The sequence below is a fragment of the Dermacentor silvarum genome, chromosome 1, assembly GCF_013339745.2.
Source record: "Dermacentor silvarum isolate Dsil-2018 chromosome 1, BIME_Dsil_1.4, whole genome shotgun sequence".
Classification (NCBI taxonomy): Eukaryota; Metazoa; Arthropoda; class Arachnida; order Ixodida; family Ixodidae; genus Dermacentor; species Dermacentor silvarum.
In genome coordinates, this window is record NC_051154.1 from 438825 (window position 1) to 463870 (window position 25046).

At 47.4% G+C, this 25046-nt stretch overlaps 1 protein-coding gene across 1 annotated transcript in view; it reads right to left on the reverse strand.

Annotated features, from left to right (window-relative positions):
- Positions 1–17132: 17132 nt before the first annotated feature.
- The window catches only part of LOC119449342 (prolactin-releasing peptide receptor), a 73230-nt gene continuing 65316 nt past the window's right edge, over positions 17133–25046 (reverse strand). Inside the window, exon 2 of the mRNA XM_037712510.2 lies at positions 17133–18155. Within this exon, the coding sequence (XP_037568438.1) occupies positions 17162–18151 (990 nt within the window). The 5' untranslated portion in view covers positions 18152–18155 and the 3' untranslated portion in view covers positions 17133–17161. The remainder of the gene's footprint in view (positions 18156–25046) is intronic.

Here is a 25046-nt window from a genome sequence, read left to right on the forward strand (position 1 = left end):
TACTGGATGTCGGGAGGAGGAGATCGTGGAGGTTTACGGCAGATTTCATACTCGTAGTTGGAAAAAGGAGGTCAAATGGCCCGGTCCCATGAAACTCTCGCAAAAATTGCGACAGAAAAGTGTGGCCCTTACATGAGTCTATACGCTAGTTATAGTGGCCATATGAATTGTAGTAAACATTCACCTAAAATTAAAATAGTAAGCATAGTGAACATAGTGGACATAGTAAGCATGGACCATGTAAACCTGTAAATACCTCACTGGATGACCTCGAGCACTCGCTTTCACAACGCAAGCATTGTGAAGAACGCCGGCAGCGGAGGCGAACGGTTCGTGCAACCGCGCGATTCACCGCAACTCTGAAAATTAGATTCATCATCATTATCTGCCTATTTTAATGTCCACTACTGACGGCCTCTGTGAGTGATCTGCGATGACCTCTGTTTCTTAACTCTGCAACACTAGGGTTGCAGAAAGACAGCCCGGCAAGGAAGGCAGCGCGCATGAAGTTAGCAGTGGCAGGCGCGTAGCCAGGGGGGGGGGGGGCTTCATCCCTTCCCCCCCCCCGAAATTTTTTCGTGCCGGCATGCACCGCCGACCAAAGCTAGCACCGACGTCGGGAATCATTCTGCATTCTGTCTACAATGTCTTTTTCACGCTCGAAAGACATTTTGGCACGAACATTGCGAACTCGGGCTGGATTTCCTGGCACCTGGGGTGGATTTCGTGGCACCTGGGGTCACGTAACGCAAGGAGCCCCATCCGAGCACGAACTTTCAAGGGCTTTTCGATAGCGAGCGGGCGCGTTGCGGCATCTCGCAGCGGCCGCGGAATCTACGGAGCGCTTGGATTTCAATTCCGAAACTTTATGGGTATAAAGTTCTCATAAACTTTTGACGCGAAAAGTGCACTGACATTTCCAAAGGCGGGCTTTAAAAGATTTTCAATTCTGGAACTTTATGGGGTGAATGCTGTTATAAACTTGGACGAACATGCGTGCACTGGAGCCCTCGTGTCCAAGCCGTTCCAGAAATGAAAGCACATGCTCGCAATCTTCCACACACACGAAAATGCTAAATATTACCGTGACTGTGAGCTAGCAGCTGATAATTTTCTCCAAACATTTTCAGGAAGCGTGCCCAATGTGATCGATCAGCTGGACCAGGGCAGGCAAAGTAAAATATGAGAAAACAGGAGAAAGTAAATGGCCTTTGGCCTATTAATGAGGAAATTCTTTTCGCGGGCTACAAAGTCTGGCTCTCCGTGGCCACAGGGACAGTGGCCTTATGGATTTAAGCATAGCCACCGCTGAAAGTACAGGTATTTTCAGAGCGCTTCTTCGCATGCGAGCTGATTGTGGAGATACATATCTGAAAAACCATTTGGAAAGTTGTCCCAGTAATGCCTCGTATTTAAGCCCAGATACACAAAACCAAATTATAGACATTTGTGACAAAATTATCAAAGAAAGCCTAGTTGCAAAAGCAGACTGCTTCTCCATACTTCTTGACGAAAGGACGGACATCACTGGAATCGAACAGCCTCCTGTTTGTGCAAGGTACCTAAACAAGGATGCCAACGACATCGAGGGAGTGTTTTAGGTTTTAGTACCGGAATAGATGCCCTCTCTCTTTGCGACTGCAGGTTCTATGTAAATGTGTACAAACTGTTCCAGATTCTAGTCACCCTTCCAGTGAACACTGTCAGCGCAGAGAGAATATTTTATTGCGATAGCAATTATATGGACACTTCAACCGGATTTCTGCCGTCGTCGCCGTCGACGTGAGGTTCCGTATAGATTCCAAGGGCGATAAAATCGTCGCCGCGCGCCGTATGCGCGAGCGAAAGCGCGCGGGGGACGTGCGCTATCACGGAGGGCGAACTCCCCCGCGCGCCATCACGGAGAGCGAACGCACGGCGGAAAGCAAACGCGACCGTCCCGCGAAAGGCCGAGGGGGTATGGGAGAGAGGGAGGCGGGGCGGCGCTGTGCTACGGCACCAAATGCGTATCTTGCCACTCAATCTCCCACGCGAAAGCAAGAAACGGGAAGAGGGGGAGGGGGGGGCAGCTTCTCCTCTGCCAACAGCTTCTTCTCTGCACTTTGCCCGGCGGTCGCCCGCACCGTCTCTTATCTCCACACGGCTCTGACCTTTGTATGCGCTGTGCATTCGCCGCTCAGTTTCCGTTGAAGCGATAGACCGCGCGAACTTGCCCTTGCTGCCAGCGTTTTGGCAGTCGTTGGCTGCGGTCATTCAGTGTGATTTATTCATGTTTGCGTGTGCGCGCTGACACTACGATTGCTAATTCAGTTAGTAAGCCAATGTGTACAAGTTTATGCAGCCGATAAAACTACTATCCCTGCTCTGAATAGCTCTCAACTAATTTGCTATCGCAATCGATGCTTCGCCTTTCGGGTGAAACTGCGACATTTTTTAACAAGAGTTTACTAAAAAACTACTTGCGCTCTACAATGTCTGTGGAACGCATGGTTAGACTGGTGCTTCTATACACCCACAGAAACGTCGGCATCAACGTGTCCGAAGTCATTGACCGCTTCGCTCAACTCCCCCACCGAGAGAAGTTTGTCCTTTAGATAGCGAAGCAGCAAAAATCAATGCAAGTAAAAAGCTCTGTTCCTTCAGATAAGCTCGTAATTATGAAAATGTATGACTGTTCGCAAGCTTTTAAAACCGCAGAAATCTTAGCCGTTTATTCTAGCAGTTAGCATCATGATCAAAATTATCATGTGAATACGAAAATTAACATCAATAACCAATTTTGACCGACCTTGCTCATTGAAAGCCCGGCCCATGCGGCGTTTGCCAAAAGCACACTCGGATATTGGGTAGTTCAACTTGCCGCATCATCTGTGGCTTTCGTTTGTCCTTTTCTTTCCTTTTTAGCTACCTGCTTTTATTTCTTTTTTGAAACAAAGCAAAACCCTCCTTTAATTTTGGGTGCAGAATAATTGTTCCTGCTGTGCAGGCAGTTAAATTACACATTTTGCTACTGATTTCTGCATTATTCCTCTATTAAATATTCTACCCACATGGCGCTGTCGCGACCGCTGCATGGCCCGAGTACATATCACGATTTCTGCGATCATAATTTTGTTCTTGCCTAGATCATCTGTCTTTCTGTGCGCAAGGTTTACTATCTCTGACTCCGCAACGTGTTTATTTGTCTTGTTTGACGCATAATATACAGTGACGTTTGCTTAAATACGTAGATTTATTGGAGACTTAGACGTAAATTTAAATATCTTGTTGCGAGGTGTTGTGTATACAAGCAGTGAACTTTGTTTCCAGCTACTCTTTTTTGCCCTTTAGCGAGTTGTATCTTCGCATTTGTATATTCCATTCTATATGCGCATTTCTAATGTATATTTTGCAGAACTCTTACTTTTATGTGACTGCCACAGATACGAAGATGAGAGGATTGCCCTTCGGACGGCCTTGGGGCACTTAGACGACAGGCCTTTTACGGAGGAAAAGATCTTGGGCGCGTGGCCTTGTGCTATGTGCAGGGCTACAAAGGCGCTGCTGCGCTTTTTGAAGTGCACAAGCCTGCATGACCACCTGTGACGAAACTCAGCGATGAACGCTTAACTGTAAATGTGCAACGCGTGAACTTCTCTCTTCCTTCTCTTTCAATCCCTTCTCCCCCTTCCCCCGTGCAGGGTAGCCTACCGGGCTCAGCATAGTTAACCTCCCTGCGTTTCCCTTATGACTTCTCTCTCTCTCCCTCTCCTACTTTTTATTTGTACTTACGTTGCGAGTATAATCTCGGTGTAATTACAATACACGACCGGTAACAGCTGCTCCTGTGCAATCTATTGCAACGAGGGACAGCGTCATTGAGGTTTTTGTCCTGGCCGTTGCAAATGTGCAAAAATGTAAAGAAGGTTCTTGAATGACGAAGATTCATCAAAATATTTGTCCTCAACTTATTCATTTCATGGCCTTTACGTTCTTCATATCAGCTGTATACACTGCTTTGCTGGTTTCTAAAGTCCGTGTGATATTTTCTTTACTTATTAAATAGACCAAAAAAAAAAAAAAACGCGGCCGCATTGATATCAGTTATTTCTGCCAGAATTTTTGGGACATATGAATATATTCTTTTATGAAAAAATACATATTGTACTTGACAGTGCGTAGCGTTCGATAATTCGTTTGCAGCATCTAATATACAGTGGCATTGGCAATGCAGTTATTATTCATGTATTTGATCCCTCGACAAATTCTATAAGGAGAAGGCCGCGCTGCAACCTAGCCCCCCCCCCCCCCCCCCCCCCCCCCGAACAAAATTTCTGGCTACGCCACTGATCCCTGGTCGCCCTTTATCATTGCACCCACCATTGATTACCAACAATTAAATATGGCACGCGGGCCCCATAAGCGTCAGCCACGCACAGTCATTCACAGTTACGGCAGGGCTAGAGGAGAAAACGCGTTCTTTCCTTCAAATTCGCGTTTTATTACGTGACCTACAACTAACCCGAACATTGAGCGCGTGGGAAATAATGCCCATCAAGCCACCATCCTTTTCGGCTCACTAGCTGTTACGTGCTTTTTCCCGCACCCACAGGGTATGGGTCGCTCATGCATATGTCTTTTGGATTTAATGCGGAACATCACGGCGACGACAACTGCAACAATTTGCCTGAGGTGTCGATATAATCGCTTTTGCCATAAAGTGAGCAATAGAAAATTGTTATCAGAGGGTATATATATATATATATATATATATATATATATATATATATATATATATATATATATATATACAGGGTGTTTCAGCGAACACTTTCAAAATTTATTTAAGGTTGCATGTGGTAGATAGCCCAATTCTAGCTAATGAGCTGGTCTACTCGAAGAGGCGGACATGCACAAAAAATTGGAATGCATAATCGACTAATTTAAAAATTACTAATTAGTTTTTTTAACTAATTACCTGATGGCCCATATTGCAATTTACAAATTGTAGCCGTGGAGTTCGCAAGACGGATCCACTTGGAATTAATTCTCCGGATGACACCAGTTTCTAGATAGTAATTCCCGAACATTGCGGAGAAATGCATTGGCATTTCAGTTAATTTTGTGCTTCATTGCAAAAAGCGACGTTTCGTTAAGAACCTAACTGGAACGCCAATGCATTTCTCCGCAAAGTTAGGGAATTAATATCTCGAAACTGGTGTCATCCGGAGAATTCGTTCCGAGTGGATCCGTCTTGCGAACTCCACGGCTACAATTTGTAAATTGCCATATGGGTCATCAGGTAATTAGTTAAAAACTTAGTGAATTTATGTTAATTAATTATGCATTTCAATTTCTTGTGCGAGTAATGTCCGCCTCTTTGAGTAGACCAGCTCATGTACTAGAATTGTGCTATCTGCCAGAGGCAACCTTTAAGAATTTTAGAAAGTGTTCGCTGAAACACCCTGTATATTGTCACGGCTCACTGGAGACAAGAGCGAAGAGCGGTATTTAATTGAGGCAATGAGGACAAAGCGCTCAGTTCAAACTTGTTCTTCTCTAGCACCTCGCTTGCAAGCTCTAGGTTGTCTTCTTTGTCGTCAGCGTGGTTGGGCACAGATAGCGTCGCGGCATTTGCCCCCTCCATAAGGAGCATCGACCCGATGCTCGGCGGGTAGCACCCGGTGATCAGCAAACCAGAGAGTACCCATGTCATTCAGAAACATAAGGTTTCATGCGCACCACGTGCACAGTCTCAGGCAGGTTCATACGGCGCCTCGAGCAGGATGGGCTGTCAGGAACAACTTCATAGTTGACGTCGCTAAGGCGTCGTAGAACCTTGTATGGTCCGAAGTATCGGCGTAGAAGTTTCTCCTCGAGGCCCCGGCGGCGTACTGGAGTCCAAACCCAGACTCTTTCGCCGGGATGGTAGACGACGCATCGATGGTGTTGATTGTAACGTCGGGCATCTCGCTCTTGCTGGCCAGTTATGCGAACGCGCGCGAGCTGTCTTGCTTCTTCGGCGCGAGCTGTAACATCTGCGGCGTCAGTCTCGGAATCGCTGGAATCATGAGGCAGCATAGCATCCAGCATTGTAGTCACTTCTCGACCGTGGAGGAGACTGAATGGTGTCATTTTTGTTGTTTCTTGCCGAGCCGTGTTATAAGCAAACGTGACGTAGGGTAATATTTGGTCCCAGTTCTTGTGGTCCACATCGACATACATGCACAGCATGTCTGCGAGAGTCTTGTTGAGGCGCTCCGTAAGTACATTGCTTTGCGGGTGATAGGCTGTCGTCCTTCTATGTGCCGTGCCACTGAGCGTTAGTACAGTTAGCAAAAGTTCAGCCGTGAACGTGATTCCCCTGTCGGTTACGATGACCGCTGGAGCACCGTGCCTCAGGACGACGTTTTCAATGAAGAACTGTGCAGCCTCGGCTGCTGTGCTGCTCGGAAGTGCCTTGGTTTCTGCATATCGCGTAAGGTAGTCTGTCGCAACTATGATCCACTTATTTCCGGCGGCAGATATTGGGAATGGGCCCAAAAGGTCCATCCCAATTTGTGCAAACGGCGTTTCCGGCACTGGAACAGGATGTAACAGTCCGGCAGGTTTCGCACGTGGTACTTTTCGTCGCTGGCAGTCAAGGCACGTTCGAACGTAGTGCTTCACCTGTGCTGCAAGCCGTGGCCAGTAGCACTTCTCTTTGATCCGCGCTAATGTTCTTGTGTACCCTAGGTGGCCTGAGGTAGCTTCATCGTGACAGGCCTGCAATATTTCATTGCGGAGAGCTTTAGGGACGACTAGTAGATATCTGTTCCCTGTTGAAGAGAAGTTCTTTCTAAAAAGAACACTGTTGCGTATGCAGAATGATGACAGGTCCCTTGAGAACAATCCAGGCTTGTTTGTGGTGTGGCCTTCTAAGAAATCAATTACAGAAGCGAGCTCCTGGTCCTCTTGTTGTTGTTGAGAGATGGTGGCCGCATCAACAACTCCTAAAAAGCCTGTGGATTCGTCATAATCTCCGCCTGACGACTCGATCGGCGATCTGGAAAGGCAGTCAGCATCTAAGTGCTGCCTTCCCGATTTATAGACCACTGTCATGTCGTACTGTCATGTCGTCATGTGTCCACTGTCTCTTGAAGCCGTAGGGCCCAGCGTGCCAAACGTGCAGATGGATCTTTCATGCTGGTCAACCAACAGAGAGAATGATGGTCACTTATGACTTGAAATGGGCGGCCGTATATGTACGGGCGGAACTTGGTAACTGCCCATACTACAGCCAAGCATTCTTTCTCTGTGGTGGAGTAGTTCGATTCGGCACGTGACAGTGTTCTACTCGCGTAAGCGATGACTCGCTCAGCGCCGTCTTGCCGCTGATAAGGACGGCGCCTAGACCCACGTTGCTGGCGTCGGTGTGGATCATTGTGGGCGCATCCACGTCAAAGTGGGCAAGAACAGGTGGAGTTTGTAGACGGTACTGCAACTCGTTAAATGCCGCCTCCTGCTCCTCGCCCCACACAAACGCGACATCTTCTCTGGTTAGGCAAGTCAGCGGTGAGGCTATGCGTGCAAAAGCCGCAATAAATCGCCGGTAATATGCGCATAGGCCCAGGAAGCGTCTGACTGCCTTCTTGTCCGTAGGCCTTGAAAACTTTGCGACAGCTGCGATTTTCTCAGGATCAGGTCTGACACCTGTGTGGCTTACAACGTGGCCCAAAAACTGCAGTTCTTCATAGCCAAAGTGACACTTTTCAGGTTTTAAAGTAAGCCCAGCGGACCGTATGGCTTGAAGAACTAACCGTAGCCGTCTGAGATGTTCATTAAATGTGGCAGAATAAACAATCACATCGTCTAGGTACACTAAGCAAGTCTTCCACTTAAGGTCTGAGAGAACGGTATGCATTAGCCTTTCAAACGTGGCTGGGGCGGAGCACAAACCAAAAGGGAGAACTTTGAATTCACAGAGCCCATCAGGCGTCACAAAAGCAGTCTTTTCGCGATCCCGTTCATCGACCTCTATTTGCCAGTACCCACTCTTTAAGTCCATTGACGAGAAGTATCGAGCATGCCGTAGCCTGTCGAGGGAATCGTCGATGCGTGGTAAGGGATACACGTCTTTTTTCGTAATCCGATTGAGCTTGCGATAATCGATACAAAACCGCAAGCTACCATCCTTCTTCTTAACGAGTACCACGGGTGACGCCCAAGGACTTTTTGACGGCTGGATGACATCATCTTCTAGCATTTTCTTGACTTGCTGCTGTATTGCTTCACGCTCTTTCTCAGCCACGCGATACGGATGCTGCCGGATGGGTATTGCTGTTTCCTCCGTAATAATGCGGTATTTCGTCAGTGGTGTTTGACGCACTCGGGACGTTGTAGAGAAGCAGTCCTTAAAATGGTCAAGCAGTTCCCTGAGACTTTGTTTCTGTTGCGGCGCTAAACCTGGGTCAACGTCGACGACGGGTGCATGTGGCATCGTATCGGTGGTTGATTCCTCTTTTACAGCAAAGCAGTATTGAACGTGGTCAATTTCGTCAAAGTATGCCACAGCGGTGCCTTTACTGATGTACCAGCGTTCATTAGTAAAATTTGTCAGTAGTACCTCTGTGCGACCACCGATTAGGCTGACGATACCCCGAGCGATAGCAACACCTTGATGGAACAGAAGTGCAGTTAATTGTTCGGCTACACCGTCCTTGTTAAACTGTTCTCCGCAAAGACTGCATGATAGTGGTGGTATGCAGACGTCGTCGTCGGCGACACGTAACGATGTACGTTGGCGCTCGTCGTAGTGGCTCGTGTCTATACTGTTCGATAAGGTTATCTCGCCATACCGGATGTTAACCACGGCGCCGCACTCCCGCAAGAAGTCCATTCCAAGGATGAGTGATCTGCAGCACTCTTTTAAAATCATAAAAGAGGCGACACAATCATAAAAGAGGTGGTGTGTGTTACCATATGGATGGTAACACACAGACAGACTGCATATATGTCGATTTTTCTAAAGCATTTGATCGTGTAGCACATTGTCGTCTAATTACTAAACTGTCTTCCCTTAATCTTGATTCTCTAACTATATCTTGGCTCCGGAATTTTTTATCATCACGCAAGCAGTTTACATGGGTTAATAACACCTCATCTCCATTTTCTGACGTTACTTCTGGTGTTCCTCAGGGCAGCGTCCTGGGTCCTTTATTATTTCTTATCTACATTAATGACCTTCCATCTCATATATCATCAAACATCCGTTTGTTTGCCGACGATTGCATATTATACCGTGAAATTAAAACTCGGGCAGATCATCTGGTACTACAACAGGATCTTGACACAATTTCATTCTGGTGTTCGAAGTGGCAGATGACGGTTAACACTGAGAAATGCAAACTAATGACGTTCAGCCGAAAGCAGTCAAACTCGACTTATACATACTCTCTTAACAATAAAACATTATTGGCAACGGACCACTACAAGTACCTTGGCATTAACTTCACTTCTAAACTATCCTGGGCAACACATATTGAAAAAATTACCGCTACAGCATCGCGCACACTCGGATACCTGAAACGTAATCTTCACGCGGCGCCATCTATAACACGAAAACTAGCATATCAGACATTTGTTCGTCCACAACTCGAATATGCATCCTCTATCTGGTCACCTCACCAATCATATCTAATCCACTTACTAGAGTCGGTGCAAAACCGCGCTGCACGTTTCATCACTCGTGACTATACCCGCTACTCCAGTGTGACTAACATGAAGGCTTCGTTATCGTTACCATCCCTAGAATTACGCAGGGAGATAGCCATTCTATGTTTATTCCATAAAGTAATCTACAGCGCGCACGTAAATACTTTGCCACTATCAAAACCTCATCGCATATCCCGCAGGCTTCATAATCAGCATAGTTTTGTTCGTCTATTTGGCCGCACCCAAGCCTTTAACGCATCTGCGCTAGCACGTGCCATCATTCAATGGAATGACCTCCCTGATGATGTAGTGTGTATTCATGATCACGCGGCATTTAGAAATAGAATACTAACCATGTATGACTGTGTTTGTTAACAATATGATATCTTGCAATCATGTTTATACATTATATAACGACAGCATGTTGGCCCGTTCAAATATGTATAATACATACTAAGTGTCTTATTACTAGTGTTACACCTATGTTATCTCTCACATTTTCCCATTGTATAACACTTGATTTTTCAATTCCTTTTGTTGGGTGTTCTTGTAAAAATTTATTGTATAGTCCCCCTCACATAATACTCCTATGTGGAGCCTGTGAGGTATTGTAAATAAATAAATAAATAAAAAAGCTGTATTTCCTATCTGGAGTCGTGCAGTACATTTTCCTGTAGGCGTCATCATCTGGCCCCCGGCATTTCGAATATGAGGACCCGTCCATTGCGTTTTGACTTTCTTAAGCCGGTCTGCCAACTTCTCACTCATTATCGAAAAGTCTGCGCCAGTATCAACTAAAGCTGTCACGTCGTGTCCATCAATCGTTAAGAGTAGGTCGGCACTCACAAATTCGTCGGTGTTCCGTTTCTCCGGGTTGCTCTGCTCCTTGCTCAGTAATAATGGGGGATTTTCGGCGGTTCGACGACTTGCAACCTTCCCCCCGGAGGTCGCTGATTTCAGTTTCCCCGCCGTGGGCTTGGAGAGCGGCCTCGTACCACGTCGGCGAAACTGCGACGGTCCGGCGAAGAATAGCGTAACGGAGACGGCGAGCGCGAGCGGAGATTAGCTGAGTTGCCTTGTTCCCGAGTGATACTGTCGTCGAAGCGTGGATTTCTCTCTGGAAACTGTCGCGGAGTAGCAGGTGACATTTCCTGGATGCGACCCTGGCGATGAGGGCAAAAACGATAAATGTGCCCTGGTTCGCCACAGTGAAAACACAATGGTCGGCGATCAGCAGTGCGCCATATATCGGTCCTACGAAGCTGGGGTCGCCTGAAATGCTCTCTCTGTATCCAGGCAGCAGTAGGTGGCCGCTGGTGGTACTGCTGTACAGACACGGTAGAAAGAGGGCGACGGACAGCGTCTGCGTAGCTATATGCACGTGGCTCGTAGCGTGGCTCGAAGCGTGGCTCGAAGCGCGGCTCGGGACACGGTTCACGGAGTGGCTCAGGAGATGCAAATGCTTGCCGGATTTCTTGGCGGACAACTTCAGCGACCGAAGCAACAGTAAACTCCTTCGGTGTCGCAGTTGGCTTCGCAATCTCCTCGCGCACAATGTCTCTGATCAGTTGACGCAGCGAGGTCTCGTCGGTCACTGCCAGAACTGCGGCTCCTGCAGGTGCATCGTTAGTTAGGCGTTCGTATTGCCGGCTACGCTGCTGGAGCGCCCGCTCAATTGCTGTGGCTTCCTTAATAAATTCTTCCACTGTTATAGGCGGGTTTCGCACGAGACCAGCGAATAGCTGTTCTTTGACGCCGCGCATGAGATGGCTCAGCTTCTTCGAATCAGGCATGTTGGGATCCGCGTGGCGAAACAAACGAGACATGTCCTCGGCAAACATGGAGACACTTTCGTTGGGTTTCTGAATGCGCAACTCGAGAAGGCGTTGTGCATTATCTCGGCGATCAGTGCTTCCGAAGGTATCAATTAGCCGATGGCAAAATTCGTCCCACGTTGTCAAATGTGCCTCGCGGTTTTGAAACCACGTCCTTGCGCTACCGTCAAGAGCGAAGTACACATTGGAAAGCTTCTGGTCCGGACGCCACTGATTGACCCTAGCCACGCGTTCGTACTGGTCCAGCCAGTCTTCGGCGTCTTCATACGTGTCACCGCGAAGCTTTTGGGGACTAGATTGTTCTGAACAGTCACCTGTGTTGTACTTGCAAGCGCCATTTCTTGAGTCGGTGCGGTCGCTGACAAACTTCCTTGCAAGAGACCGAATTCCGGGCACAGACCTTGCAGGCGGCGGCTTGCGCGGTGCACAGGTGTCTCGACGCGTGGATGAAGTCTTGAAGGGCTGGATGAGGGGCTACTCGCAGGAGTCGTCCCAATCATTAGGCGAGGATGCGATACCCAGCACCTCCACCAGTGTCACGGCTCACTGGAGACAAGAGCGAAGAGCGGTATTTAATTGAGGCAAGTAGGACAAAGCGCTCAGTTCAAACTTCTTCTTCCTATAGCACCTCGCTTGCAAGCTCGAGGTCGTCGTCTTTGTCGTCAGCGTGGTTGGGCACAGGTAGCGTCGCGGCAATATATATATGGGCAGGTTTCGGAAAGCTGGTCGGGCCCCCCCCCCCGGAAAAATGAAAACTTTCCGACTATGACTTGGCCTATAGAACACTGGTCAGACCAATCAAGTATGATAGGCTGAAGTTCCTGTTCCTTATTATACACAATGAAATAAAAATTAATAGGACGAACTATTTTGAAATTTCTACTAATGAATCTTCTAGACATCGCCACAGCATGTATATTCCCCCTCCAGCAACCCGTAATGACACATTTAAATATAGGTTCTTTCCCAGAACGATAAAAGAGTGGAACGTGCTTCCCGATTTCGTAGTTCAGTCTGCCTCTCTTAATAATTTTCTGAGTAATTTGCATGCCATTATTTATTCCGAGAGCGCGGTGCGTTAATCATCTGACTTTGTGAATCATCTGATTTTATGATTTTGTTATTGATCTGTGTATGTTGTTCTTGCCTCAAGGGATACCGATTGGTTTTTTCTGTTTTCTTTATTATAGTGTATATTAACTGCAATTTTTTTTGTACGTTGTATTCAGATGTATTGTACGCCGGCCTGCCTAAATCAGATGTGTTGACTTTGCTTGTTTTATTTTTTTCTACACCTGCAATGGCCCTAAAAAAGGGCTGACAATAAAGGGCTTTCAATAAAGAAAGAAAGAAAATGCTGAAAAGTTTGAGCTGCGTTCCGCAAACCGAAAGGCATGCGTAAATACTCAAAAAGGCCAAATGGGGTAGTTATAGCAGTTTTTGGGATGCCGGATGGCTCAACGGGGATCTGGTGATAAGCTTTCACGCGATTGATTTTCGAATATATTGTTGTGCCGGTTAAAAAGGCAGTGCAATTTTGAATATTGGGTAGCGGGTATCGGTCGGGAACCAAGACCGCATTCAGTGCGCGATAATCACCACATGAACGCTAATGATTTTCTTCTTAGGTGCCATGTGTTGTACCGACGACCACGAGCTTGATGACAGACGAATGGTTCTTAGTTGCAACATATGCTCGAATTCATTGCGAGCAACTTGAAGTTTATCAGGAACGAGTCGGCGATGGCGGCAGCGAACGGGCGGGTCTGTGGTAACAATACAATGGGTCACAGTGTGTTTATAAGTTTTATCCATCGGAGACTGTGTAGTAATCTCCGGAAACTCGTTGAGTAGAGCTGTATACGGTGAGGTAGGCAGTTTGACGAATGTAAGGTTGAGGGCAGTATAGCGTGTGACAGAAGACCGTTGACTGACAGACCCGTGATGTTATCCACCAGGCGACAGCGGCTTATGTCCACGAGCAGGTGAAAATGTCTCAAGAAATCAGCCCCTAAGATGGCATAGCGGACGTCTGCTATCCAAAATAGCCATTGCAACCTTCTCTTAAGACCGAGATCGAGGGTAAGAGACTTTTGTCTGTAAGTTGCAATGACGGAGGAGTTGATAGCTTGTAGGGGGGTTGACTTTGCGCGGAGACGCCGGTCAGCTTTGGACGCAGGAATTATGCTGACCTCCGCACCAGTGTCTATCAACAAACGCAGTCCTGTGGTCCGGTCGGTTATATAAAAAAGGCGGCTCGAAGTATGGATATGATTGCCCGCCGCTGTTATTGACGACCGGCATGAGCGTTTCCCGTGCGCCACGAACAGGGTGACACACATCCATGAGCCGCGGCGCGAAAACGTCGGTGGTAGTAGCATAGGCTCTGTGATGAAAAACTGCACTCAGGTTGTTGAAACGGTCGTTGCATATAGAAGGCTGCGTGAGAGGCTGATGAGTTGGACAGGGTCGGTCATGGAAGTTGTGAGTGTTGCGCAATTCCTGACGCAAGTCGGCGACTTGAGATGCGAGCTCTTTAACTGTTTGCCGAAGGGAATCCACTTCTGGAAGTGGAGAGCTACGGACAGCATTTATGACTGCCGGAGCGACGTCCATCATATCGTCGGCCAGTTCGGTGAGTTCCGACAAGGACTTATGCTGAGCTGTGACGAGAGCCATGGTCGCACGTTGGCTGGAAGACGCTGTAGAAACAACTCACGTAATACGACCGTGTCCAAGGAGTCTAGTTAGTCACCAATGAAGTGTTGCAGGTGACGTAGAAACTTGGTTGGACGTCTGTCAGCGAGCCCATCGTTGTACAGGTGCTGCTGAATACTCTGATGCGCAGGCGGGACGAGACGGCGAAGAAGAGCTACTTTAACTGTCGTATATGGAGTTTAGTCACGTGGCTGTACGAGGATGTCGCGTATCTAGGCCATGGCCTGCAGCGGCAATGATTCACGCAGGAGTTCACATAACTTTAAAAGAGTTGAATGTTGGGCTAGTTGGTATTTTGACATAAGAACCACAGGACCGCTAATGATTACACCAGGCGCGAAATGAATTTCATTTCTGCATTGTACAGTGCAATCGATGTATCGCTTACACACTCTTGACCTGATTTCCTGATAAAGAAAGCCTCTAACGTTTCACGAGCGGTTTTCTGCTTGCTCTTGCTTAGGATTTTCACGCTGTGGAAAAGTGGTTTACAAGTGGGACAGCTACTACAATGGTCAGCAAGTTGCGTTTTCTCCTTATTAGCTAGATTTATAACCAACCGCCCAACGAGCGCGCCTAACTCTGAGTCAGTAACTCACCGTGGCATTCTACGGAATCCGGCTGAAGAAAAGTGCCAAGAGCAGCGCCACGTTAGTGAAAACATGTTCTCAAGAGTTTTGCACGAAATCACCACAAAATGGTACTGCGCTGTTAAACTGAACGTCTCAGACAAAGACAAAACAAGCTAACGTTATGGAAATTGGGAGCCGTCTTGGATTCATTCCAGAAGCGTCTGCTGAGCCAGTCATTTGTTGACTATCGACCACCCTTCATTTCCGTGACCGACGACGTGGATTCGCTTCACGACGAGTCTAACCAGTACTTGCTGGAAGCACGCCCCACTAACACAGCTGTCGAACTCATTGAGTATCTGCATGACTCTGCCGCTCGCTACCCCAGGCTGGCAAATGCTGCACTGACATGGTTGTGCCTAGCTAATGGGAGCTGTGATGTCGAAGAACTTTCTCTCAGCTGAGATACGTTCAAAGGTCGGACAGGTCTCGGATGTAGACCGACATGTTGCGCATGCAGATAAAGTATGTTAACAAGGATGTGTAAAAAATCGATGACCAGCTTTTTGTGAATAAAATGTTTATTTCCTAGAAATTATCAATGCTCTTTACTGTTACTATTACTTCATAATTTCCAAACAAACGCCGTAATTCGGAGTATTTGCTAAAAAACCCTGATGTCCCCCCGATTCCCAGCTTGAAACAGATCCCTAGATTTAACGCGTTGGCGTAAAGGAGCTCGTGATACGCTTCGATATATAAAAAAAAGAAAACAGAAAAGTCCGAATGTAATATATTAGTACATTTGTACATTTCACCCGTAAAAAAAACGAATTTCTGAATGGTTCCACAAAAAACCCGATTTCTCCCAGATCATCAGCTTGAAAAATGGAACCCCATTTTTACCCCTCGATTTAAAAAAAATATAAAACCCGAAAACGAACAACCCTAATTATATTGGACCGGCGCTAATTCATCATCCCATAATAATTCTGGCAAAAGTGGAAAGCTGCACTATGCATGAGGAGTTCTGTGAAGAGAACTGTTATTGCGGCAAAATGAGTATGACTACTTTTATGAAAGATCATGCCAACTGAATAATCAATATGAAAGAATCAAGTTGCTCGCTCGATAAAAATCTTTGTTGCCGTACACACCAGAAAAGAATGTCATAGCTAGGTTTGTTTGTGTGTGTGCGCGTTTTTGCAACCAAGACGCCCACATACAGCGCTTAAAAGATACAAACAAGCGGGATAAACCAGGGCTGAACCACTCGAGATTACCAACACATCGCAGCCAGCATCCCGTGATGTCGCTTTCTACGTCACGGAGAGATTCTAGCAAATGGCGCCACAGTATGTACTCGAGGCCAATAGGGGCTAGAGAAACCATAAACAGTTTCTGTTTCTATTTCCTATTTCGAAACCGCAGGGTGGCACCTGGCTTAGCGGTGTTTCACGAAAATCCACCAGAGATCTATCGTGAGAAAACGCTGCATCAATGACAAGTAGCTCTGCGCGAAGCAGAGGCCCTTCGAAATGAGCAAGGAACGCTGTTAACGTAGCGCCGGCTGGGGCCTTCCCCCCCCCCCCTATTGACCGGGTCCTTCTTCTTCCTGACGTTCCTGTAGCGCACACCATCCTCAGCTTTCGCGGACACCTAGTTAGCTTCGGAAACAAATAGCCATAAAATTTTAAAGCGAATAGCTTTCTTTGCCTCTTTCGCCCGTTTTCTTGGTTCGCCGTCGAAGGCTGGACTTGACCGCCGTAACAAAAGCGCCGACTTACAAGGCGCGTTCGTAAGCTATAGTTCTTCGAGAAGCTCGTGCTGCCGCACATGAGCTTTGTTGCGTCTGAACGTTTAGATGCTGTAGTGCAGCGCAGAAAAAAAAAAAAAAAACTAGGCCGCCATGTTTTGTTGTGGAAATTTAGCGCAGTTACCATATTAGGAAGCCGTACTGCTGAGAACATGGACTCCTAGCAGTGCGCCGGGTCATCAACCTGTATACGATAGCAGCTGCACGTAAAAACGAAGACACACTGAAAGAAAAAGACAAGAGAAGCGCTTTTCTGTGTTTTTGTTATGCACGGGCGTTGCTCTCATGAATAGGTTCCAACTCGCCCAATTCTCCATCCTTGTGCGGGTCATCCAGGTTTCCAGCAATACATCAAAGTTAGCCATCAGGGCTTTCACGTATTGAATTGTATGTTTTCACTTAATTTCACTTAATTTCATCGTGTAACCGCTTGCATTTGCACAATGACCCGAGGCTTTCGCTCGGCTAGGATTCTTGTGCAGCCATCGGCCATATTGATTCACGTTGTTGCACCGCCTTTATCCCTTGGGACCAGAACATGGCTTTATTTAGAGCTTGACGGCGTCGCCGCTGCACACGTAGCGCACGGCCGGTGGTTCAGCTCGACGGCTCGCGAAGCACGGCAGTACGGCCTTGAACTCCTTGCGGAAGCTGTCGTTGAGCCAGGTGTAGAGGAAAGGGTTGTAGCAGGTCGAGCTCATGGCAATCGCATGCGCCAGGAAGAAAAAGGCGTTCGCAAACTGCCAGCTGGCTGCGCGCACCGAAAAATCGATGGCCAGGTTGTACAGGTTGAGAGGCAGCCAGCAAGCGCCGAATATGGCCACCATGGAGACGAGCATGCGGTTGGTGCGGCGCGTACGCCGTCGCTCCAGCTGCTCCTTTTGCATCGACTTGGCGCCGGGCTTGGCGCGCGCGCGCTCGCGAAGCTTGCAGCAGACACGCATGTAACAAAAGCTGATGACGGCGAACGGCAAGCCGAACTGGAGCGCGCTCGTGCACAGGCTGAAAGCTCGCCGGCTATGCTCCGAGGGCCAGCGCTCCTCGCAGAAGGCGCCGCCGTCCGCAGTCAGGCCGATGAAGAGGCCGTATGGTAGCGTCAGCAGCGCGCCGGCGAGCCACACGAGACCAATGAGTGCGCCGCACACAGGCAGTCGCAGCCGGCCGCGGAACGGGTGCATGATGACGAAGAAGCGGTCCACTGCAATTGCCGTGAGCGTGAACGAAGACACGTACACGCTGACGCCCTGCGCGTACGGCACCAGGCGACAGAGCGCGGCGCCCAGCGGCCACGCACCGACGAACTGGTGCAGCGGTGTGAACGGCACAGCGAGGGCGCAGAGCAGGATGTCGGAGAGCGCCAGGTTGGCGATGAACAGGTTGGTCACCGTGTGCATAGCCCGTTGCCGGGCCACCACGAAGCACACGAGCGCGTTCCCCGAGACGCCCACGGCGAACACGAGCCCGTACACACAGTAAAAGAAGGCCCGCACCGCCGGAACGCCAGACACGTAGTCCACAGGGTGGCTCACGTTGCCCATGGCACTGCAGAGAACAGCATGAAACATCTTCGTTGAGAACTGCTCGTCATCTCATCACTCAGTTGAAACTATACTCGCTAGCACAATGAGCAAAGGAGAACAAGCGGATGCTATATTCATTGACTTCAGTCAAGCGTTTGATAATTTGATAAGGTCTCACGTATTAAATTGCTGTCTAAGTTCTCTACTTAAACACTATAAAATATTAGTAAGAATTAAAGCCTATTTTCGAGCCACCGTCAAAATCAAGTTTCTGTTGATTCTGGCTTTCCGCGGGGGTTCCGGCCTCGGTCTACTCTTACATATATTATATATGAACGATATCGTTATCAATCTTTCCGTTAAAATCAGGCTTTACGTTGATGACTGCGTGTTGTACGAAGAAATAAATTCAAGTGAAGACCAACTCCGGTTAAATAGGGGTTCATTAATATGGTTCAATGGTGGCCCGCCGTGGTGGCGTTGTGGCTATGGCATTGCGCTTACATAGCACGAGGTCGCCGGAGCAAATCACGGCCACGGCGGCCGTATTTCGATGTGAGCGAAATGCAAAAACAGCCGTGTACTGTGCAACGGGTGCGCGTTAAAAAGAAAAAGAAAAAGAAAACACCAGTCCATCCCCTATTGAGAAAATGGGGGTAAGCGAAGCTTGTGGCAAGACGATGCTGTCGCAGGCGTTCCGCTTCGTTTGCCCTAAACTCAGGGTCGGCGGCTCTTCGCTGACGCTTAGCCTGGGCTTCGCCAGCCCTCACGCTTGAATCCGCACGTCGACGACGAGCGCTTTCACCACGCGCGGCCTTCCCATCCGGGCGCCGAAACTGATCTGAGGCGAGGAAAGCCCGGCGGAGCGCGCGCCAACCCCATTTCCTTCTCTTTTAACGCGAAAGCGTTAAGGGCCCCGGGTCGCAGAAAATCCGGCGTCGGTGTCGGCGTGGGTGTTGGCGTCTGTGGCGGAGAAAATCATCCCCAACCACCCCGACCGAGCAGGCCCTCCACGCGGCGCAAGGTGCTAGTGAACAAAAATTGAATTTCTCACAGTGAAATCCGTCAGAAAAATGGTAAAGTACGACTGTTATCCTTTCGACCATGTGATGTTTTCTTTTGCTACGGTTTTTTCACTTATACAGGGTGTTTCAGCGAACACTTTCACAAATTAATAAAGGTTGCCTGTGGCAGATAGCACAATTCTAGTTGATGAGCTGGTCTACTCGAAGAGGCGGACATTACTTGCACAAGAAATTGAAATGCATAATCGAATAATTAACAGAAATTAACTAATTATGTTTTTAACTAATTACCTGATGGCCCATATTGCAATTTACAAATTGCAGCCGTGGAGTTCGCAAGGCGGATCCACTTGGAACGAATTCTCGGGATGACACCAGTTTCGAGATATTAATTCCCGAACTTTGCGGAGAAATAAATGCATTGGCGTTCCAGTTAGTTTCTTAACAAAACGTCGCTTTATGCATTGAAGCACAAAATTAACTGGAACGCCAATGCATTTCTCAGCAAAGTTTGGAAATTAATATCTCGAAACTGGCGTGATCCTGCGAATTAATTCCAAGTGGATCCGCCTTGCGAACTCCACGGCTACAATTTGTAAATTGCAATATGGTCCATCAGGTAATTAGTTAAAAACTTAATTAGTGAATTTTTGTTGGTTAGTTGATTATGCATTTCAATTTTTTGTGCAAGTAATGTCCGCTTCTTTGAGTAGACCAGCTCATTAACTAGAAATGAGCTATCTGCCACAGGCAACCTTAAATAAATTTTGAAAGTGTTCGCTGAAACACCCTGTATATGTTTTTTTTTCCAATAAAGATTTAGTTGTGAGTTAGCGCTCGTCCTGTCTTCTTCCGCCACCGTCCGTGTCTTCTTCGCGCTTATACCAAGAATATGTAAGCCGGTATAATTCATGTGATAACGTGTGAAAGGGTGGAATATATGGGTTCATCAGGCCGTAGTCAGGGGGGGGAGATTTTGTGGGGGGGGGGGGGGGGAAATTTGATCTTTCCGTGCCCATGTCCTACGGCGCTGAGTACATCGGCCGAACGGGCCGCCGCGTAAGCGACCCGGAGCATCACAAAAGAGCAGAGGATGCCGCGCCGACAGTCGGCGCGCGATAAACAGAGAGGGGCGGCTGTGGCACTAGAGCACTGCACGGGCCTGATTTTTCGGCCCGAGCCCGGCCCGGGCCCGCTTTACGAGGCCCGAGCCCAGCCCGGGCCCGTAATACAAAGCCCGAGCCCGGCCCGGGCGTACATGACCGAGACCAGCCCGGGCCCGGCCCGGGCCCGTGGTTCCAAGCCCGGGCCCGCCCCGGGCCCGTGTAACTGAGCCCGGGCCCCGCCCGGGCGTTCATTACTAAGCTTAGCTAGATCCCGCGTGTGCATGACCAGGCCCGGCCTGTAATATAAAAAAATCTTTTTTTTTTTTACTTACAGATTGTGCCGTATCTGTCAGCCTAACCTTCTAGAGGTTTAATAAGCTGCAGTATATAAGCAATAAAAGGCCGAAATCTTTGTTTCTCCCACGGGAACATCAGTAATCCGGCCCATTGCCTGTGCTACTATTTTTCTGGTGGTGCGCATGCACTTACCTTGATTTGTACGATATAGTTCTATGATGTCATTTAGCATGCAAATATACAGGGCGTTTCATTTTAGCTGAACCAAATTTTTAAAGATTGCCTGTGGCAGATAGCGCAATTATAATCCTTGATCTAAACTACTCGATGAGGTGGCCATTATTTCCACGAGAAATCAAAACGCCCAATTGAAGAATTAACATTATTATGCTAATTAACGTTTTAATTAATTATTTTATGGCGCATCTTTCAATCTACGAATTATAGCCGCCAAGTTCGCAAGGCATATCCACCTGGAACGAATTATCAGGACTAAACCAGTTTCGAGATAATAATTTTCAAAGTGTCCGACGAAATCAATCGAATCAAATCAATTTATTGTCCAGTTTACATGCTGGAGGGTCATTTTGGACTAAAAGCTACATATGTAGCTTGACATATGTAGCTGGGCACGCCATGTAATGCGTAGGATGGATAACCGGCGGACCATTAGGGTTACAGAATGGATACCTAGAGAAGGAAAGCGCAGTCGAGGTCGGCAGAAAACCAGATGGGATGATGAAGTTAGGAAATTTGCAGGCGCAAGTTGAAAACAGCTAGCGGAAGACAGGGGTAAGTGGAGATCACAGGGAGAGGCCTTCGTCCTGCAGTGGACATGAATAGGCTGATGATGATGATGATGATGATGATGATGATGATGATGATGATGATGATGATGATGAAGCTTGACGTGACCCAAAAGACCAGGCAAGGCAATAGTACAGTAAACAGTGTGCACACATGCACAATAATTCACATATATTTCCAGCTCTCGCTGGAATTCCTCATAGACGAAATAGCTATGAACGGAAAGACAAAGAATATTTGCGTCACGGCGAGTTAACAGAATTGGAAAAACTTTTAACAGAATGCATTTTAAACAACACTACAATAACAATACTAGCTATACAAAACAACGCAACACCATCTATACAACATAGCATGAGACTGAATTTTACAAGATCAACATTTGCTAAGAAAACGAAACAGGATTTACATTATATACTCAGAACCATACACAAAGGCAGAATAATAATCACATCAGATACACTACAAGTGACCAAAATGTCAGCTGAGTTCTTTCTTACTGAAATTACTGCCATTTTTGTATCTGTTCAAAGTGAATGGTAGTTAACGACTGAAGCTTATAGAGTGTTCTGAAGTATGGAATGGTCCATATCTCAGGATTTCTTGTGTTCGCATTAATGCGACGACGCTCTAAGGATGCTAATTGTTTTATGTAGTTCCAAGCTAATTCTGACATTGATGGCCTAATTGAATATTTAACATAATTACGCGAATTAACTTTTTAATTAATTATCTTACGGCACATCTTTCAATCTACGAATTATAGCCGCTGAGTTCGCAAGGCGTATCCACTTCGAACGAATTCTCAGGACTGAACCAGTTTCGATATACTAACTTTCAAAGTGTCTGACGAAATGCATGGGCGTTCCAGTTAACCTTTTGAGGAAAACGCTGTTTTATGCATTGAAGCACAAAAGTAACTGGCCTTAGCGCTAAAATAATGCCATAGTATTAAAACTGGTAATAGTGCGATCGCAAAAGCGGTAACATGGAAATGGTTTCAGGAGTGGTTCTTTGTATAATTTATTTTTCCTTACGCGGAAACAATGTTCGTTTTTGCGGAAAAGAAAAAAAAAATTAGCGTAGCTTGCACTGGCGGCGCAATGCTAAAGAGACAGCAGAGATGATGGGCACCTAGCTAGTCCTGGCTTCTGGGCTAGGCTAAGCACTACCAAGTCATCCCCAGCATTTCCCGGAATTGATTTATTATTGATTGATTATTGATTAGCTATTGATTGGCTATCGATTGTCTATTGCAAGATATTGGCCACGTATTTGGGATACGTTAAGCACTACCAACTTATCCGAATTTATTGATTATTGATCAATTATTGATTAGCTATTGATTGGCTGTCGTAAGGTATTGGCCACGTATTTGGGCTAGGCTAAAGTCATCCCCAGCATTTTCGGGAATTTATTGATTATTGATCGATTATCGACTAGTTATTGATTGGCTATCAATTTCCTATCGATATGCAATTAGTCCCCACCATTCTTAGCTAGACTTAACCAGGCTCAGCTTCGCTAGTTCACAGGTGTATGTACTATTGCGCTTGGACCCTTTCTGCACTGCTGCCAGGATCGGCCGACATTTTTGGATTCAGCGGACACATTAGACCCGGCTAAAACACCTCCGCTGTTAAAAATGAGAACTCCATCTGTTTTACTATTTTCTTTGATAAGATATAGTCATCTGATAAGATATACAGTCAAGAGAGCGGTGTGGATCTGAGAACAAACGGGGATAACCGATATTCTAGTTGACATTAAGCGGAAAAAATGGAGCTGGGCAGGTCATGTATTGCGTAGGATGGATAACCGGTGGGCCATTGGAGTTACAGAATGGATACCAAGAGAAGGGAAGCGCAGTCCAGGACGGCAGAAAACTAGGTGGGGTGATGAAGTTAGGAAATTCGCAGGCGCAAATTGGAATCAGCTAGCGCAAGACAGGGTTAATTGGAGATCGCAGGGAGAGGCCTTCGTCCTGCAGTGGACATAAATATAGGCTGATGATGATGATGACAGTCATCTTGCACGTGTCACTTCAGCTTGGCACAGAATGCATTGAAACATGCAATGCATAACAGTCGCGTGTGTTCGAAGGCCTAATTAGGCCCTTCAATGAGCGGGCCCGAGTCTGGCCCGGGCCCGTGGCTTCAAGCCCGAGCCCGGCCCGGGCCTGCGGCCTCAAGCCCGAGCCCGGCCCGGGCCCGGGCTTTAACGCGGCTTTAAGCTCGGGCCCGGCCCGAGCCCGCCGACAAACGCTTCGGACGGCCCGGCCCTGGCCCGTGCAGTGCTCTACTTCAGAACACTTTATAAGCATAAGTCGTTAATACATTACCTACCATTCACTTTGAACAGATACAAAAATGGCGGTAATTTCAGTAACCGGACATTTGTAACCGGACACTTTGAAAATTATCTCGAAACTGGTTTAGTCCTGAGAATTCGTTCCAAGTGGATACGCCTTGCGAACTCGGCGGCTATAATTCGCAGATTGAAAGATGTGCCATAAAATAATTAATTAAAACATTCATTAGCGTAATTATGTTAATTCTTCAATTAGGCGTTTTGATTTCTCGTGGAAGTAATGGCCGCCTCATCGAGTAGTTTAGATCAAGGATTATAACTGTGCTATCTGCCACAGGCAATCTTTAAACATTTGGTTGAATGAAACGCCCTGTATGTTTGCATGCGCACCACCAGAAGAATAGTAGCACAGGCAATGGGCCGGATTACTGATGTTCCCGTGGGAGAAACAAAGATTTCGGCCTTTTATTGCTTATATACTGCAGCTGATCAAACCTCGAGAAGGTGAGGCTGACAGATACGGTATACAATCTGCAAGTAAAAAAAAAGTTTTTTTTTCTTACAGGCCGGGCCTGGTCATGCACACGCGGGCTGTAACTAAGCTTAGTAATGAACGCCCGGGCCCGGGCCGGGCCCGGGCTCAGTAACACGGGCCCGGGTCAGGCCCGGGCTTGGAACCACGGGCCCGGGCCGGGCCCGGGCTGGTCTCGGTCATGTACGCCCGGGCCCGGGCCGGGCTCGGGCTTTGTATTACGGGCCCGGGCTGGGCTCGGGCCTCGTAAAGCGGGCCCGGGCCGGGCTCGGGCCGAAAAATCAGGCCCGTGCAGTGCTCTAGGCGATACTGCCCGGCAGGGTCAATCGTTCTACTTCGCGCGCGGGTATTTGCGTTCAGACCGCTCAAATGGTGTTCATAATTGCATATGACATGTATTTATGCCTTATGAATAAATTCCTTTCTTTTATCGTTTTATTTAATTTTTTTTAATGCTGCTCGGTGATTGCGCGTGCATTGCGGCCGCAGTGTCGGCTTTTATTCTACTATGTTATTGTACGGTTCCCTTTGGAGAACAAATATTTTTCTCGTTCTTCAAGCAGCATGTATCTCTCGTGTGTATTGTTGCTCATATAGTTTTCCATCAGTAGGTCTTGCGAAACGCAGATGGAGAAACATGTAACCTTCGATCCTGCTTGCCGCTTCAAACAAGTAAAGCATATCTGCCCCATCCGGCGCCTTGTACTCAAATTTACGGGAAGGATTGTTAAAGATAAAAAAAAAGTAAACTGCAGCGCAACATTCCATTCAAGTTTCCGCCTTCCTCGCGTAACAGGATGCGGAGTAATTGGTACGGGGTCATTTATAGCTGTCGG